The 16,790-nt window shown below is 38.7% G+C and overlaps 1 protein-coding gene across 2 annotated transcripts in view; it reads left to right on the top strand.

Moving 5' to 3' along the window:
• Positions 1-16,790, top strand: part of STIM2 (stromal interaction molecule 2) — a 69,159-nt gene that overhangs the window by 32,261 nt on the left and 20,108 nt on the right. For both annotated transcript variants that reach the window (XM_056489799.1, XM_056489800.1), the window contains exons 2-3: positions 3,605-3,735; positions 14,522-14,636. In XM_056489799.1, the coding sequence (XP_056345774.1) occupies positions 3,605-3,735; positions 14,522-14,636 (246 nt within the window). The remainder of the gene's footprint in view (positions 1-3,604; positions 3,736-14,521; positions 14,637-16,790) is intronic.

Here is a 16,790-nt window from a genome sequence, read left to right as displayed (position 1 = left end):
TTGGCCTATAAATGCAAAGTTTTCTTTATCTTGGGTTGGATAACTGTGCTTAGTTCATTGTCAGACTGTCTCCTATGGGAGTCTCCTGTGGACTGGTGAGCACTTCCCCTTTGCCTTTGAGCTGGGAGGCAGTTCCTACCTCAGGGTGGGAGGAAGGTTTGTTTTAAAATCCTCTGCCAAGTTTGTTGAGCCATGAGTCTGACATTAGTTTTTTAGGAACAAATTCCTTCCTTATTACGACCAATATTTCTGAAACTTCTTTGCTTCTGAGCAACATGAAAAACTGAAGTATAAAATAACTTGTGCCTTGTGAGTGATATCTGTGTGATATCCTCTTGCTCACCTTGTCTCTTATGTTTCCTTTGCTAATTCTTCTTTGTTTTTCAGTAAAGGAAAGCTCAAATTCCAGGCTGTTGGTTCAGTCTCTGAGTGAATTTTTCATCTCTGTTCTTTCCTGTGATGATGATTTTGGACCAAACCTATTTATGACAACACACCAGCCTAGGATGGAGAAATCAGTCTAGACATTAATTTAGGCTTGTCCTTAAAGTACAAGATAAGGTTTGGAATCCCTGAACATTTTCAATAGTGTCAATTCAAAGTGAAAAATTATCAACTAGTCTTATGATTTGTTGTGGGGCTTCAAGGCTATAGTCATAGTGTTTGCTGTGTCTTGAGATTTTATCTCATGGCTTTTGTCTTAGAAACTTCCCAGACATCCAGTTAACTAACCATACTTCATCTAGTGTTAATTTGAATTGTTTTTGCCAAGCAATTGAGGCAAACTACTGCATGATAGAATATTGTGCAGAACTACAGATAATTACATTTCCATCAGCTGTTTTTTGGATTTGGTAGGGCTCCATAGGTATACCTGTGAAATGCTTTTCACTTATTCTTTAGGTTATGGCTTTTTAGTTTGTTTTGAGATTGTTCTCTGAGGAAGGGGATGACCAGTGTTGTCAGTCTGCCAGTCTAAATGTTAATTTTACTGGATGAAAATAAGCTTGAAAATATATCTGGTTTCTCTTTAGAATGGGTTAATTTTTGTTACAGTTGACGTGTGGTACTACTCTGTTCCTCAGTCCCAAAAAGAGCAATTGGCACTGTGTCGGCTCTTAAAAGAGAGATCAAGTGTTCTTGGAGCCAGCACATGGGACATTTGAAGCACAAGCAGCCTGTTTACTTCTCTCAAGAAAAGCCATAGCTCTTTAAAGTGCCTTCATGCTTAAATATCTTAAAAAGTCATATTAAGATAAGTACCCTGATTAAGGTTCCAATCAGCCTCAGTTGTGAGAAAATGTACTCTGAGAAAACCTTTTTGATTTGAAAAATTGGACTTTCAGCTGAACAGAAGGAAAAAAAGCATTTGAGTGGGTGCTTGCAAACTGTAAACACTTGTATCTGAAATTAAATTTCGTTTTAGAGTAGAATTAAGTACAAATTAAGTTGGGTGTATTTGAGGGATCTGTTCATGTTTTGACAATTACACTTTCTTCTAACTTCAGATGCGGTGTAGATCAAAACTTGTAATACAAAGATTGTTCTTCTGATACAATTGTATTTTAGTAAAATAATATTTTTTGTTAATGGCCATGGGAATTTAATTATTAGAAGAACTTTGAGGTGATTCAGTATTATTGCAAGGCAAATCTTTTTACATGAAGCACCCTGTAATTGCAGAGAGAGGCCCTTTAAGCCCTCCAATGACTGTGATTTTTTTCAGTGCAAGGCAAAAATCTAAAGGCTGAGTATTGTACAAATTAAACCTTTTTGTAATAAACCAAAAATGGACAAATAAAATAGATACTTTTTTTTAAAATTAATCCCCCCCCACTTCATAAAGTATCAGTTGCATTCCAAAGCTGAAAATTATATTGTTTGTGATTTTTCTGGTTTAATATTTGGTAATAAATAATAATATTAATGATAATAGTTATAATAAAAATAATATCAATTAAATGTTCATTATTATTTAATATTTAGTACTTTAGTAACTAATAAATATAGAAATCTGTCTTTGAATTACATGAGGTAGTTCTAAAAGCAACACCTATCAGTGCCAGTGAAGTGTTTGGGTTATTTTTTCTGCTGACTTTCTTTTGTTTGCTTTTTTTAATTGATGCATGGGAACAGATAACAGATTTCTATTAACTCCTGTGTAATAAAACATAAGTATGAAGAAAGAATGCATTGGCTCATGTCTAGCTATGGAAACCAGTCCTGTTAATTATGTGTCTGAGATTCCAGCTATGTCATGGTTGTTATCTTTGCACTTCCTGCTTTGTAACCTTATGCATTGCTTTATTTTGATTTTTAATTATTTTAGAATTCATATTAGAAAAACAGAATCATGCTAATCCAGCTGGTATGAAATCATAAACCAAAAAATTTATTTGTCTCTGAAAATATTTGATTCCTCTCTTTTTCTAGATGTGCTTCCTTTACTTATGTGAGTATAGCAACATGAAAGCTTAAGTCTTTGATACATTGGGAGAAGCAAAAATTGCTCATATGCTTCCTCAATTTTTACTTGCATTGATATGATTTAAGTGTAGTTTAACAATTTATGGAACTAGTCAGTGCATTTTTATAATGGCTATTACAGTGGCAATTCCCTACCCTATTAAAGTTCAACTTTGAAAAAATGATTTCTGTATCCTTCTCTACCTTCTGTTCTTTGCTGGTGTTCAGTACATCAGGAGTAATGTAATAGCTGCTATTAGTTAATGCCAAGGTCTGTGCAAGGCCACCATGGTGATGGTTGATCATCATGCATGGTAGAATTTTGGAGCATTTGGCGTGTACCTTGTAGAAGGGAAAGAGCACAGATTTAGCAATTTGATGTGGTGCAAGCTGAGGCATCAGATGTGTGTGAATCATGAGCCTTCAGTAATGAATGCAAATGAAAATGTACTATTTTTAACTTGGAATCCTGCTCTATAGTGACTGCAGTTTGTGATCAGAATGTACAGGACTAATACTTGTGTACTACTATCAGCTGAATTTTCTTTGCAGTGTGCTTTCTGCTCTTGCAGTGCTTGAGTATTTTGTGTTCAGTAGTACTACCTGTTTAGAATTTGATCTGCAGTGTGATTACCATCCCTTTGTTTTCTGTTCATAAAATTATGATTGTATGATATGACAATTCTTTTTCCTCCACTGTTCTTTGTTTTGTTCAGACTTTCAGAAAGGAGGTTGGGAAATGTGGTAGCTTTATTTGTCACTGCACTGATATTAACGTGGATGAATTAAAGGTGGATGATAAAATTAAAAATGGAGATAGTAAATTGCTGGGATGGAAGAAATAAATTGAGGAGTCAAATATATTCCAGCCTAGTTTCTGTGACTCCTTCCTGAATAAAGAAAAGAGTTGGTTTGCACACACAACCCTTTCACTTTTTTGTACAAGTTAAAAGTTAAACTGTAAAGTTATTTTACAGTTAAATTTGATATCAATGGCCTGATGATGTGCCGTGAAGTGCATGTACACAAGACAGAATTTTAAACCCTTTATTTTGCTGGGGAGCTTTATATTCTGAAGTGAAAGTAAATAACATTCTGTCGTGTTGTTTTGTTTTTTTTTTTGGCCTCCTCACTGTAGATCCCTGCAGTTCCCTGAGCCCGCCGTGCTTTACTGAGGAGGACCGGTTCAGCCTAGAGGCTCTCCGCATGATCCACAAGCAGATGGATGATGACAAAGATGGTGGCATCGAAGTAGATGAAAGTGATGAGGTAGGAGTCAAAAAAAACTTTACCTGTGCATGCATGAAGTCATTTTCATTCTTTTGTTTTGTGTACCTGCTCTTTATCTTTCAGCATTTGAGTAGTTGTTGCTGTTCTTTTTAATTCAGCTCTTTCCTCAGACAAATATGGTGGGAAAGTCTAATTTCTGCATTTGCCTGAAATGGGATATTACTGTCCATTGTTCTAGCCTAAAGGAAAGTTTTGTATGACTGTGTATAAAAGCTTCTGCTTTTGTGATTGGTGTTAGAGGTGGGCAAAGGTGAAAGGTTCAGCTTGCAGTGAGACAGTGATGTGAACCATTGCTTGATGTTATGGTTTCTTCACTCAAAATTCTCATGGTTAAGGCATCACTGGGCTACCCTATTTACTTTAGATCTGTTGCAGGCAGTTCATGGTGTAAAACAATGCCTGTTACAGAGAGCAGTCTAGAAGAAGGATTTCTGGTTTTGTTTACATTTTAAAGGCAAATACAAAGAGTCTTGGAACCTAAGGAAGTTTTTTGGGACTGTGCTTGAATGAGTTTGGTTGGAAGGCTCCTGGTGGTCTTGCCCTTGTATTTACTCAACTTTACCATTGGGATTCTCAAAATTACAGGGTAGGAATGGAAATGTCTGTGTAGTTTCGTTGTGCTTGTTTATTTTGCTTTCTGGCCCTTGTTAGGCACATACTTGAGAACCAAGGGGAGTGAAGATGTCCCCTAAAAATGGAGTATAGTCATGTGGTTCAGACACTAAATCTCATGGTAGATGAATGGGAGAAGAATCTAGGCCTGTTTTGTCATCCTTTTTTGCTACGCCTAGGGGAAGATTGTTCTCCCTGAATGAGTTGGTATGAATTACTGTTGTCAAATTTAGTGTGATGCTACTTACTTTTCTGTGAGCCCATGTGCAAATAGCATCAACAAGCCTCATCCAACCTGACCAGGAGTGCTTCCAGGGATTGGGTCATCTACAACATCTCTGCACAACCTGTTCCAGTGCCTTTCCACCCTCTGAGTAAAGGATTTGTTCCTGACATGTAGTCTAAATCTCCTGTATTTTAGTTTAAAACCATTCTCCATTGTCCTGTTGCAGTCTACCTGTGTAAAAAGTTGCTCTCCCTCTATGTTATACCCCTCCTATATGTGCTGAAGGTCTTAATAAGATATTCCTGGAATCTTCTGCAGGCTGAACAGCCCATCTCTCAGCCTATCTTAAGATAGGTGCTCCACTGCTCTGATATTTTGATTGGCTGGACTTGTCCCAACAGGTCAATATCTTTCTTGTGCTGAGGACCTGGAGACAACATTCCAGGTGGGATCTCACAAGAGCAGAGTAGAGGGGCAGAATCACCTCCCTTGATCTGCTGTCACTTCTCTTTGAATGTAGCCCAGGATATAGCTGACTTTCTGGCCTGTGAGTGCACACTGTTGGCTCATGTTCAGCTTTTCATCCACCAGCACCCCCAAGTCCTTCTTGGTAGGGTTGCTCTCAATGACTTCCCCCAGTCTGCACTCACATCTTGGATTGCTCCAGTGCAGGTGCAACACCTTGCTCTTGGACTTCATAAGGTTCTTATGGGCCCACTTCTTAGGTTTGTGCAGATCCCTCTGGATGACATCTCTTCCTTCTTTTAGTTCAACTGTGCTGTTCAGTTTCATGTCATCTGCAAACTTGCTGAGAAGTGCACTTGATCTCCTGTCTGTGGTGTTGACAAAGGTATCAAAGAGCCCCTGTCCCAAGAGAGAGCCCTGGAGGGCACCACTCATCACTGACCTCCAACTGGACAGAATGATTGACAGCTATGTCCATTCAGATAGCTCCTTATCCATCAAATGATCCACCCTTCTAATCTGTCTCTCTCCAGACAGGGGATAAGGATGTTATGTGGCACTGTTTCAAGGGCCCTTCAGTGGTCCAGGTAGATGACATTTGTTTGATCTTCTCTCATCACCACTGCAGTCAGCCCATCATAGAAGGCCAGCAGGTCAGTTGGACACTGTTTGCCCTTAGTAAAGCTAAGATGGATTGTCTCAGATCACTTCACTGTGATCTATATGTGATCTATATGTGCTGTAGCATTGCTTCCATGAGGATCTGCTCCATGATCTTCCAAACCATAGAGGTGAGGCTCAATGGCCTCTATATCCTCAGGTCTGCATTTGTCCTCTTTTTCAATAGGAGGGATGTTTCCTTTTTCCCAGTCACCAGGGACTTTACCTGACTGCCATGACTTTTCAAAATTAGTGCATATAGTCTGCTTTGTTCTTGCAGAATGTTTGGGACAAGCACACTTCAGTCTGCAAACTGAAACATTAGTGATGGAGTGTGAGCTTCCTGAGGAACTTCTGAGTACTTCGATTGTCTCTCTTGACTTGTACTGCATTTTTTATACATTGAAGTTGAGAAAGTTAAAAGAAAATACTGAGAACATTTCTACATTGGAAACATTTTATAATATTCAGAAGATTTGCCCTTGTTTCCAGTGGACCATCTTTATATCTGACCTTAAGTTTCTTTCTGTTCCAGAGAAAGCAACAGAAGCTACCCTAAAAACCTGTTTAAATGGCTGAAATTATAATAGTTGATGAGGCATGCTGTTCAGTTGGGGTAATTAGAGATGAGTGAAACTATATGTACACATTGTGCATAAAATAACATGACTTAATTTTAGCCCTTGTTTCTGCTAGTTAATTTTTAATTATTGAAGAAATACTTAATAACCCACTCCCTGCAAAGTAGCTCTTTTCTACATAGAATTTCCATGCAAATCAGTGATGAATTTGTATTTGCAGAGTGCTTTCTTCTAAGACATTAAATGCAAACCTGAAATTAATGAGAAATGAGGTTTAATTGCAAGTTCAGCTAGTAACCTCTGTTTTTCTTGTAGTACACAAATGCTAAATCTTTACCATTATCTTAAAATATCTACATTTACCTAACATAGTTACATAGTTACCTACTTACAGTAGGTTTGAATAGGTACTAAATATGTCCTAATTATATTTCAGAACCAGTTTTTTTTTTTATTCTGTCACAGTGGGTAATGCTGCTTATCTTGATTAAGAATGAGGACTGATAATTAAAAAACCCACTTTATTAGAAGTAAAGCTTACATGAAATACAGGGATTTTACTTAACAGCAGGGAATGGCTTTTCTATTTTATGCTGCATGGATTTTACTTGCAAGAATCCTGAAGAGCAGCATATTGAGTATGTTGATTAGATGTTCATTAGCTTTTTGCTTGGCAGGAAGAATGTGACAAAGTAGAATAACTTTCTGCTGTTTCACCAGCACTACAACAGTGTTACAAGGGTATATTTACACCAAGGAAGGAAGTTCTTGTAAATAAGCTATTTTGAGACAGGAAGGTAAAAAAAGCTAAAGATGTTGAACTATTTATTTTAACTATTTTAATTTGCTAATCCAGTTAACTCCCAACAGTGATTCCAGACATTTTATCTGCACACAGTTTGGTTTTCCTTATGTTTTCATGCCCTGTTTTAGGTTGTAGCTTGTTTTACCTCTGTAAAATGAAGGCACACCTAAAACCATTCTGTAAAGGAGTTTTTCTAGGATATTAGAAAATTTGAATGAAGATATTTCTTATTTCCTCAAAAATTGTCTGATACTGAGGACCTTTGGGCATATTTTATATGGACGGGCAAGAAACTTATATTTGACCTTAATAAAGTTGATGTGAGGAAACCTGATCTAAATTTTTAGCATGGGATTTAAATCAGCAAAATGTGAGGGATTTTGTTAAATTATTCTAGGGAAGTTAGAGGGGCCCTAGTCTAAGCATGGAGTAGTTACTTTTTCCTTATTATTTGGTATGGTACAGCAGAGAACAGGAAAAAGGAAGGAAAAAGCCCCTTTATTCTTATTATGAGGGCAGGTTAAAATGAATTTTCCTATCAGACCTAGCTGCTGATATTATTTCTTTATATGCCAAAGATTGCAAGTGTTTAAGCTGGTTTCAAGAGGTAGGCTGTAAACAGATAAATGAAAGGGAGAACTGAGGTTTTAGTCATGTGTTGTGGGAGGCTATCTGCCTCAGGAAGCATCTGTTGCACCATGGGAGCATGTTTTGTTTTAATGATGAGACACAAGCAATAAAACAGACTTATCATATGTTCAGTATTTACATAGGTTTTTCCTGTTTCCAAAGAATTTCCCTAAGTAGATCCTACATAAAGTCATTTCCTCAAGGAATCTCTCTGCAGAAGTATTAGTATCTTGCTGTGTGTCTAATGTCTCACCAAGCTAAAGGCATAAATATAGAGTTTGGCATGGGATCTCTGAATAGATCACTTCATTTTTTGCTCAAGTTTTTTTAATTAATTAAATTGTTACTTTATTAAAAAAAGCACAAACTGAGCAAACCCCATAGAAAACCTCCAACATCCTTCCCCCAGAAAAATATAATTAAAAAAAAAAAAAAGACAGAAGAAGTACAGTCAGGAGAAGAAGAGACTGCAGCATTGAGAGCATCAGAGAATAGCTTTTAGCAGGATGGTAAAAGAAGTTGGAACCTCAGAGATGATATGCCAAAGTGATTGACTTAAAAATGTCTGTAGGCAAGAATCAAATAGAATCTTAACTTTTGGTCTAAACCAGGGAAGGTGATTCTCTTTTATACAGTGATTAAAGCAGGAAAAGTAGCTACCATGGTCTGGAATGGTAATACTGTTATTTGACAGGGATAGGTTCCACTTTGTTCTCTGGAAATATACTCTCAGCAAGATGTTAAATATCCTTTCAAGTTCTCTTAGTATTTTATTTTGGTTTTGTCTTGTAATTTATGTAATAAAACTCCTTAAACTGGAGTTCATATTTCTGCAAACAACTTAATATTTTGGTGTCAGTTGTTTAGACAAAATTCTGCATGTGGAAAAATACGTCCATCACACTGGGATGGCTCCTGGGTTTGTTTTACATCTCACTGTGCAAGACATTCTGTTACAAACATTGTTCTTTCAAACAAGGATTTTGAGCTTCCTAACCAGTGCAGCAAACCTTTGCCCCCAAAGCTATTGGGTTACTTTGCATTCCCTAATTTATTGTGGCGCTCTTAATAGAGGTATTTTTTGAATTAATTTTTTTGCATTCAACTGCTAATGTATTTGTCCTCAGGCAGGGTGTGTTTCAGTCTCCTGAAGTTTTGTAAGCAGCTCTGAACGTGTCTAGACAATTTGTTTTTGCAGAGCAGGGTAAGGAGCCAGGTCTTGTGTGAAAACATAGATGGTGTTAGTTCACAGCTTCTGTGCAAAGAAGCCCTATAGAGGCAGCATGTGTTTTCCTGGGTACAGTTGCATAAAACCCGTTCCAACGTGGTTTGGACTAGACCTACCTCACGCCTTGCCTCCTTGGATGTGCTTAAGCTAATATGTAGCTGTCTGCACCTCTTTATTTAGTCCTGCTACAATGAAATGATCCCTTGGAAATTCTATCTTGGCTTCGCAGAGATTGCGAAGTTTACTTTGCAGTAGATAGCTACAGTTTTGTTTTGAGCTGCAGGTTTTTTTTGCAGGTTTTGAATGTGTAGGTTACTTAAGATGTGCTTGGTAACACTTTCCTAGCTGTGTTCTACATTTTTCTGGTAATGTTTTATTATTAATGTTAATATTATTAAATATGTTTTCTTATTTTACTTTATAGCATCTTTAGAAGCCATTTCTGTAGGGTAGGCAGTCATACCTGAATCACAGTATGTTGCCTTTTAAAAGCACATTTGCCATCATATTTTAGTATGTGTGACATTGCAATAGCTGCAGCAAATCCTGTAGCAAATAGATGGGAGGAAATGTACTAAAAGGCTGAAATTGTAATTTTTGCAGGTTTTCCCTTTGAAGGAATAAACCCAAAGGAAATAACACTGAGGAATAGATGCTCAAGGGTGAGAGTAATACCTGGCCAGGAGATGTTACTAATTGCTCTTAAAGTAAACTTGTCAGTTAGGGGTCTATTTTAAGTTGATAAGACCGAAAGTCATAAACTTGGGCCTTCACCCAGAGCAAAATATAAACAGCATGAGAGTGCTTCCTGCTGCAGTTAGTGAGTGTGGTTAATTTTACTTTTCCAGTGGCATTCTTGGAAGTATGCAATTGCTTGTTTGTCCTGCAAGCGTGTCTTGCAACATTGATATTTTAACTTTTTTTTTTTTTTTTGGTCTTGCTTCAGATCAGTTTTGCTTATTAGTTGACTGGATTTTGGTGAAAGTAGCACTACTAAAGGCTTTCTGGAGTGGAAGGAAGGTGGTTGTGTACCTGATCCTGGGACTTCCCAGGGCTCCACAGGTCCTGTCCCCTCCAGGCAGGAGAAATTTTCCTTTTGAGCTCTTACACTGCATAACCTTGCACTCTGGGATGTCAGTCTTTGTGGAGGTGCAGCTGTTATGGTACTTCTGGGATCAAAACTCTAGTTTCAAGTCTAGGTGTGGTGTTTTTTTAATTCTATACTTGTTTTTGAAGTAACTGCTTTGACAAATGGTTATTTTTTGTTTCATACAGAGTTTTTAGGTAACTTATCTTCTGCTTTCTTGGTTTCAACTTTGTAGTCTTAAAAGGACTTCTCCTTCCTGAGTAATTATGTTGGCTAAGATAATACTTAGATGTGTTTTTCTTAGAGCTTATTCTTTTAACCTCCCTATTTAGAGTTATTTTTCTAACCTTTTCTTTGTATACTTAATGACCAGAGCAACAGAAGAGAGATTAGCTGCCATGACAAGGAACAGAAAAATCCTCTTTTTAAATAGAGTTGTTCTGTTTCTGTCTTTCTTCAATTTAGGTCTCAGTTCTTTTTCTTAAAGGAGCACTTCCATATTAGGCAACTTTTGAAACAAAGATCTTTTATGCAAAAGAAAGATGTTTGATGTTGCTATATACCTCTTAGTGAACGAGTTAGTGAATGCACTCATTCTTTGAAACACAGTGACCTCTTTCCAGATACATGCACTGTAACTTCAGCGTTGTGACCTTGCGGTGTCAGAGAGCCTCTTTGAGGAAATGATCGTGTTATTTTCACAGGATCTGGGAGCAGTATGGGTAGGACAGAATAGAAGAGGGGCTTTTCACTTGGAAGAATTTCTCGTATATTCACTATCTCTGCCCCCAGCAGTAACTGTACAGGTTACTGACTGCAAGCTGCTTTCCGGTTGGTGTGTGAACACTCCCTTTTAAAAAGGGACATAGTCAAATATTCTGGTCGGTGCCTCGGTGTAAGCCAGGTGCCCTCTCAGCCCTTCCCGCTCCCGGGAAATCCCGTGTGGAGCGCTCAGGTCCCGTTCCCGTGCCCGGATCCCGTTCCTGTATAGCGCGCTCGGGTCCCGTTCCCGTGCCCGGATCCCGTTCCTGTATAGCGCGCTCGGGTCCTGTTCCCGTGCCCGGATCCCGTTCCTGTATAGCGCGCTCGGGTCCTGTTCCCGTGCCCGGATCCCGTTCCTGTATAGCGCGCTCGGGTCCCGTTCCCGTGCCCGGGTGCTGTTCCCTTGCCCCGGTTCCCGTTCCCGTGCCCGTTCCCGTTTAGCGCGCCCGGGTCCCGTTCCCGTGCCCGTTCCCGTTTAGCGCGCCCGGGTCCCGTTCTCGTTCCCTTGCCCCGGTTCCCGTTCCCGTTCCCGTTTAGCGCGCCCGGGTCCCGTTCTCGTTCCCTTGCCCGGGTCCCGTTCCCGTGCCCGTTCCCGTTTAGCGCGCCCGGGTCCCGTTCTCGTTCCCTTGCCCGGGTCCCGTTCCCGTTCCCTTGCCCGGGTCCCGTTCCCGGTCCCGTTCTCGTTCCCTTGCCCGGGTCCCGTTCCCGTGGCGCGGGGCCCGCGGCGCCCTCTGCGGGTGTCCCTGCGGAGCTGCAGGAAGAGCCCGCGCCGCTCCCGCTGCGCTCGGGCGCGCTCCTTTCGGGAGGGCCCGGTGGGACTGGGACGGGTGTCACTCCTTGGAGCTCTTGCCTTTCGGTTGGCGTCTTCCTTCTCTTCTTTACTTCTAACAATGTCATAATATTGTTAACAGCAATTCAGATTTTCCTTGACAGCACCTGTAACTGAACAAAAGTTCTCATCCTTCGATATTTTACAGCCTTTACTGACAACTGTCAGTAAAGCTAGCAAGTGTGTACAAACAAAAGTAATCTGAGTTTTAGCTGAGAAGATGCAAAATTGGCCCGGACCTGTATATGCAACATATTCTGTGCCTCTTTAGCAACCTGATCACCCTACAACACTTGTTTTGAAAAAAAGGCCATGCCTGGTATTTGGAGTCTCCAAGGACAGTGCATCATCAGTCACTAGAAAGCTGAAGAATGAGTGTTAGCATTTACCTTAGCCCCCATGTGAAAGGCACATGATACATGTTTTTGCTGTATTTTTAGTATGTTTTTTGCAAATTCCTGAAAGACATACTGAGGATGTCAGTTGACAGTAGATACTTGCAGTCTGGAGGGAAAAGGTAAGGTGGGAACACCTTTCCTGCTGTTTCATTTGTAAGACTGTGCTATTATCTGGAAAAGTTTAGGGACATTAGTAGATAAGAAAATTATTTTGTTTGTTTTTTTATTGTTTAGCTCCTGCTCTTCAGTTTAGCCTTTAATAAATATGGAGTGGGAATGAACATGACAATGCATCTTTCATTGCATGACAATTGTAGAATTTGCCAGCTTCATGCCAGCTTATTTCCAAGATGAGAAGTACTTAGGGTTCCCACTTGGATGATGGAATATGCAACAGATATTTTTACTTTTGCATACAGTTAGAGCATACATTCTTGTGCTTGTTAAACCTTTTTACTATTGCTGATCCATGGTTTTTCAGAAGTTCTGTAATTGCATTTGCCCCAACAGACTGCTATTTTCAGTTCTCATATGTTTCATAAGTTTCGCATATATTTCTCATGTATATGCATGTATGTGCATATATATATATATATATTTATAGATCTCAATTTATGCCATTCTTAGACACATGGGGAAGAGGAGTTAAAAATGCTTATGCAGTTTGTGCAGGCTAAATTGAGCTATTTTACAAGTCAAAAGGCTTTACAAATCTAATGTCTGGCAATCGGAAAAAGTTTTGAAGTAATAGATAAGTATGAGAGGATTTACATCCAATTGATGTTTGGATGCTGTGGCTCTGTGGTTTATTTAAGGAGGACAACTAGCATTTTGGCCCGAGTCCATCACGGAGAAGCTTGAATCCATTTGTAGTTTGAGATTCCCTTGCATTCAAGTAAAGAGATTTAGTTAGGGAGAATTGGTAAGTATTAGCTTTTGCTTGTGTATTTCTCCTATTGTATTCTGTTTCTTTTTATTAAGAGTTAATTTTACTGTTTAACATTGGCTACTTTTCAGTATCTCCTGCAGTTTCTGAATGGTGTAATCTCTGGATTTGTTAGAAATGGAGCCTTTGTTAGAAATGGAGCCTTTGCTGGATGCTCTGCACTTAAAATATTCCCTGGACTGAATTTTAAGAATGGAGCTCTTCTGCAATGCATCACTAGCTTGGCTTTCTTCCTCACCTCTCGTGAGGTGGTGATGACATATGATGAGCCATATAAAAGGCTGTTTTTTGACTTAGCTGTCAGGACTATCTGTAGCTGGTTTTGTTTGAGCTGCTTTATTCTTCATGAACTGAAGAAAGTAAGCTATCTATTGTGGAAGATGACTTAATTTTCTGTACTGTTAGTACCAGATACTAGTTTTCTGGTACTAATACTTAGGCACTAATCACCCACAGAGACTGTTCATACAATGCTTTCAGGGACTGATACTTATGAAAGGTTTCCACTATTAATGGGAGGTCATTTGCCAACCAGTATTCCAACTTTTCTAGGCCTTTATGAAATAAAAAAATAGAATGAATTTTACAGTTCCATGGCTTTTCTTGAGTATGTATTTGGAGAACTGTTTGTGGTGACTTGTGGAATACTGAAACAACATTGCCATCATAAAAGTGTATCTTAGAATCTTGGAATGGTTTGGGTTAGAAGAGACCTTAAAGACCATTTAGTTCCAACTTCCCTGTTGGAAGTAGGGACATCTTCCACTAGATCAGATTTCTCAGAGCCCCATCCAACCTGGCCTTGAATGCTGCCAGGGATGGGGCATCCACAGCTTCTCTGCACAACTTGTGCCAGTTCCTCACCACCCACTCTGTATGTCATGACTGCATGATTTTCCTTTTCATAATGTTTGCTAAAAGGCTTCCTATTAATTACTGAAAATGAAGCAGCTTTATGTAATGCTTCTGTGCTTGGAGCATAACCACTGAGGAATGATTAGCAAGCAGAAAATTGGCCCTCAGATGACTTCTGTTTTTCTAATTTGATGAATAGAAGTCAAATTTTTGTTGTCTAATCAAAAGACTTTAATGCTACTTAGTAAACAGCTTACACTCATCCCTCAGGCAGTTGCATTTAACTGGTATGGCAGGATTCAGGCATTACTCATCCAAAAATGACTGGCACACTTTCAAGTCTTACATGGTCTTATTTTCAAGGAGGGGAAGTTGGTTAAATGTTGTCAGGATGGAGAAGTGTACAATATGACTGTGGGGTGTGTTCCTGTAATCACTATAAATCTGAGGCATACTAATAATGTTAAACTGAGTATACTAGCAACTGCAACATTAGTTTTTCCAGGATTTTATTATTGTGAAAAACAAATCTTGTAAGAGTGTTTGTTGTAGAAAACGCAGATCAATTCTCTGCTGCTTGCATGGGGAAGAGATTAGAAAAACTCGACCTGATTTCTGTGTGGTTTCTCTTCAGAAATTGTCATTTAGGCATTTAAGGTGATGTTTTTCCCTTTTCTTCAGTTTCTAAGGGAAGATATGCAATACAAGGATGCCTCAAATAAACACAGTCACCTGCACAGAGAAGACAAGCATATCACCATTGAGGATCTGTGGAAACGCTGGAAAACATCTGAAGGTAGGTAAAAAAGTATAGCTGGAAATGATCATGGCTACTGACATAGTTATAATTCAACAATTTTTCCACCAGGTGTAGAGCAGTGAATCAATGACCTCTTGAATCATCTTCATCAATCTGTTTTGACACTATTATTTATAGGCACACATGAACTCATTTAGTCCAGCTAGAGGTAATTTCCTCTTTATTGTGTTTTGTGTATTGTGAGTAAACTAAAGTAGCTTACTGAGGTTCTAATTTATCAAGGTGACTGGTGCAAGTGCTGACCTCCAGATTAACATGTTTTTAATTTAATGCCCTAAGGCTTTCTCTCAAGCTATTTTAAAATACATTTTATATAGTATTTTATATAGTATTAAGTGGAAAATTCAATGCACTTTCACTTTAAATTTCATTTGACCTACAAAGATCTAGAATTCTTGGTCCAAAGCATTTTTGAAAATCTTTAACTTGGGATACAGTAAAATGTACTGACTACCCAACACCACCAGCCCTCCCTCACTTTGGCTTTAATGAAATAAGTAAGTTGAGCCAACTATTCAAAGTATCAAAGAACAGTATTTAATCAACAGTACAATGTTCATTGCCAAATATTTCCCAGGATATAGTGATTAAAAAAGAGTTCTGGAATGTTAGAATTGTTAGGAGAAAATACCTAACTTCCTCACCCCTTCCCCATCCCAGCCCTCATTCTGAAGGTGTGCTGTGCTGGTTGTGGTCAGGACAGGATTCATTTCCAGCAGTAGTCACGGGGGCCATAGCTAAGGCTGAGTGTTATCCTATACCACCTCAGATCAGTGCTGGGAGTCTGTCTCTTCTGGGGACAAGGGGTTCATTCTGCTCAAGAAACATGGGAACAGACTGATATGGTATTTGTTTATTGTCAGGGGCTTGCCATGTGAGTAGTTTATTTTTCTTATACCTTATGTTATTGTATTGTTGCTATTATTGTTCTTTTTCTTATCTCTTTGCTGTTTCCAGTAAATTATTCCTATCTCAACCTGTGATCTTTGCCCTTTGTGGCTCCAATTTGAGAGGGAGGGGAAGCCACACACATGTTTTTAGAAGGACTACTAAATTTGAGAATACCATTCATAAATCGTGGCATGTTCTAGTGGTGAACACAGAGAATAAACCTTGGTATGGGCCAAGCAAGTCACTTCAGTGCATTCTGAGGTAATGCTTGAAGTGTTTGGTATGAAGTAAATATCTGTTTTAACCAGTAACTTTTAGCCTCATCTCTTCAAATATTCTTTAAATACTTACTCACAGAAGATCCTGTTCCCTGAAAGTATTGCAACTAAATTATCAGAAAAAATTATCTCCTCAAAACTGTTGTTCTAAGTCATGAGTAACTCTAAAAAATTTAGGCTATAGTGATTCTAGAAGTATAGTTTGTCTGTTGTGTATATCTTTATTCCAGTTTTCTTGAATGTAGTGAGCAGGGTGAGTAAGACTCAGAAGGCTTGGAGAGGAATGTATCATCTGAGTTGTGTCTGTTTGTATAGTGACTGTATTTGTATAACCTGCTGAGAGAACTAAATTTGCACCACGGGGAAACCTTCAGAATGAGACTCCTGAGCAGTTTTAATAGTGGTCTGCTGATTGTTAGAAAGCATGAAGCCCCTCAGAAAATGATCTACTTTAATTTGGTTTTAGGTAACGTACAGAATATTGCCGTTCCTTTCTGTGTGTTTTAGGAATTTTTGATGGAAGATAGTGTAAATGACAGTATCAGTAATTTGAGACTTTTAAACAGTCAGTTGGAGTATCTGTGTGAGAATTACAAACTCTACTGCTCTTGACAATATATACAGAAACATCTTTTTGATCTACTGCTGACTAGAATTTGCTCATTCTTTGCCATAAAGCTTGCTTTATGTGAATGCTTGTCTTGAATATTTGCCCAATAGCTTAAAGGTGTTCTTTGTTTAACATATTGGTGGTGCAAGACAGATAAGATTTGAGGGAAGAAAACAAAAAAATGTTTGGTGTCTCCTTTTAGGATTAAGGAAAATAGAGGTTGCTTTTAAATAATTGAGAAGGATTTTATTCACTGAGTGTAACACTGAGGATTGGTTGCATTCAAAGCTCTAAAAATTGCCTAATGAAAGAGGGGGCTTCAGAATACTGTTTTTTAATATTTCTGGCACT

Source organism: Oenanthe melanoleuca, chromosome 4 (genome assembly GCF_029582105.1).
Source record: "Oenanthe melanoleuca isolate GR-GAL-2019-014 chromosome 4, OMel1.0, whole genome shotgun sequence".
In the NCBI taxonomy this organism is placed as follows: Eukaryota; Metazoa; Chordata; class Aves; order Passeriformes; family Muscicapidae; genus Oenanthe; species Oenanthe melanoleuca.
This window is presented reverse-complemented; position numbering and strand designations above follow the sequence as displayed.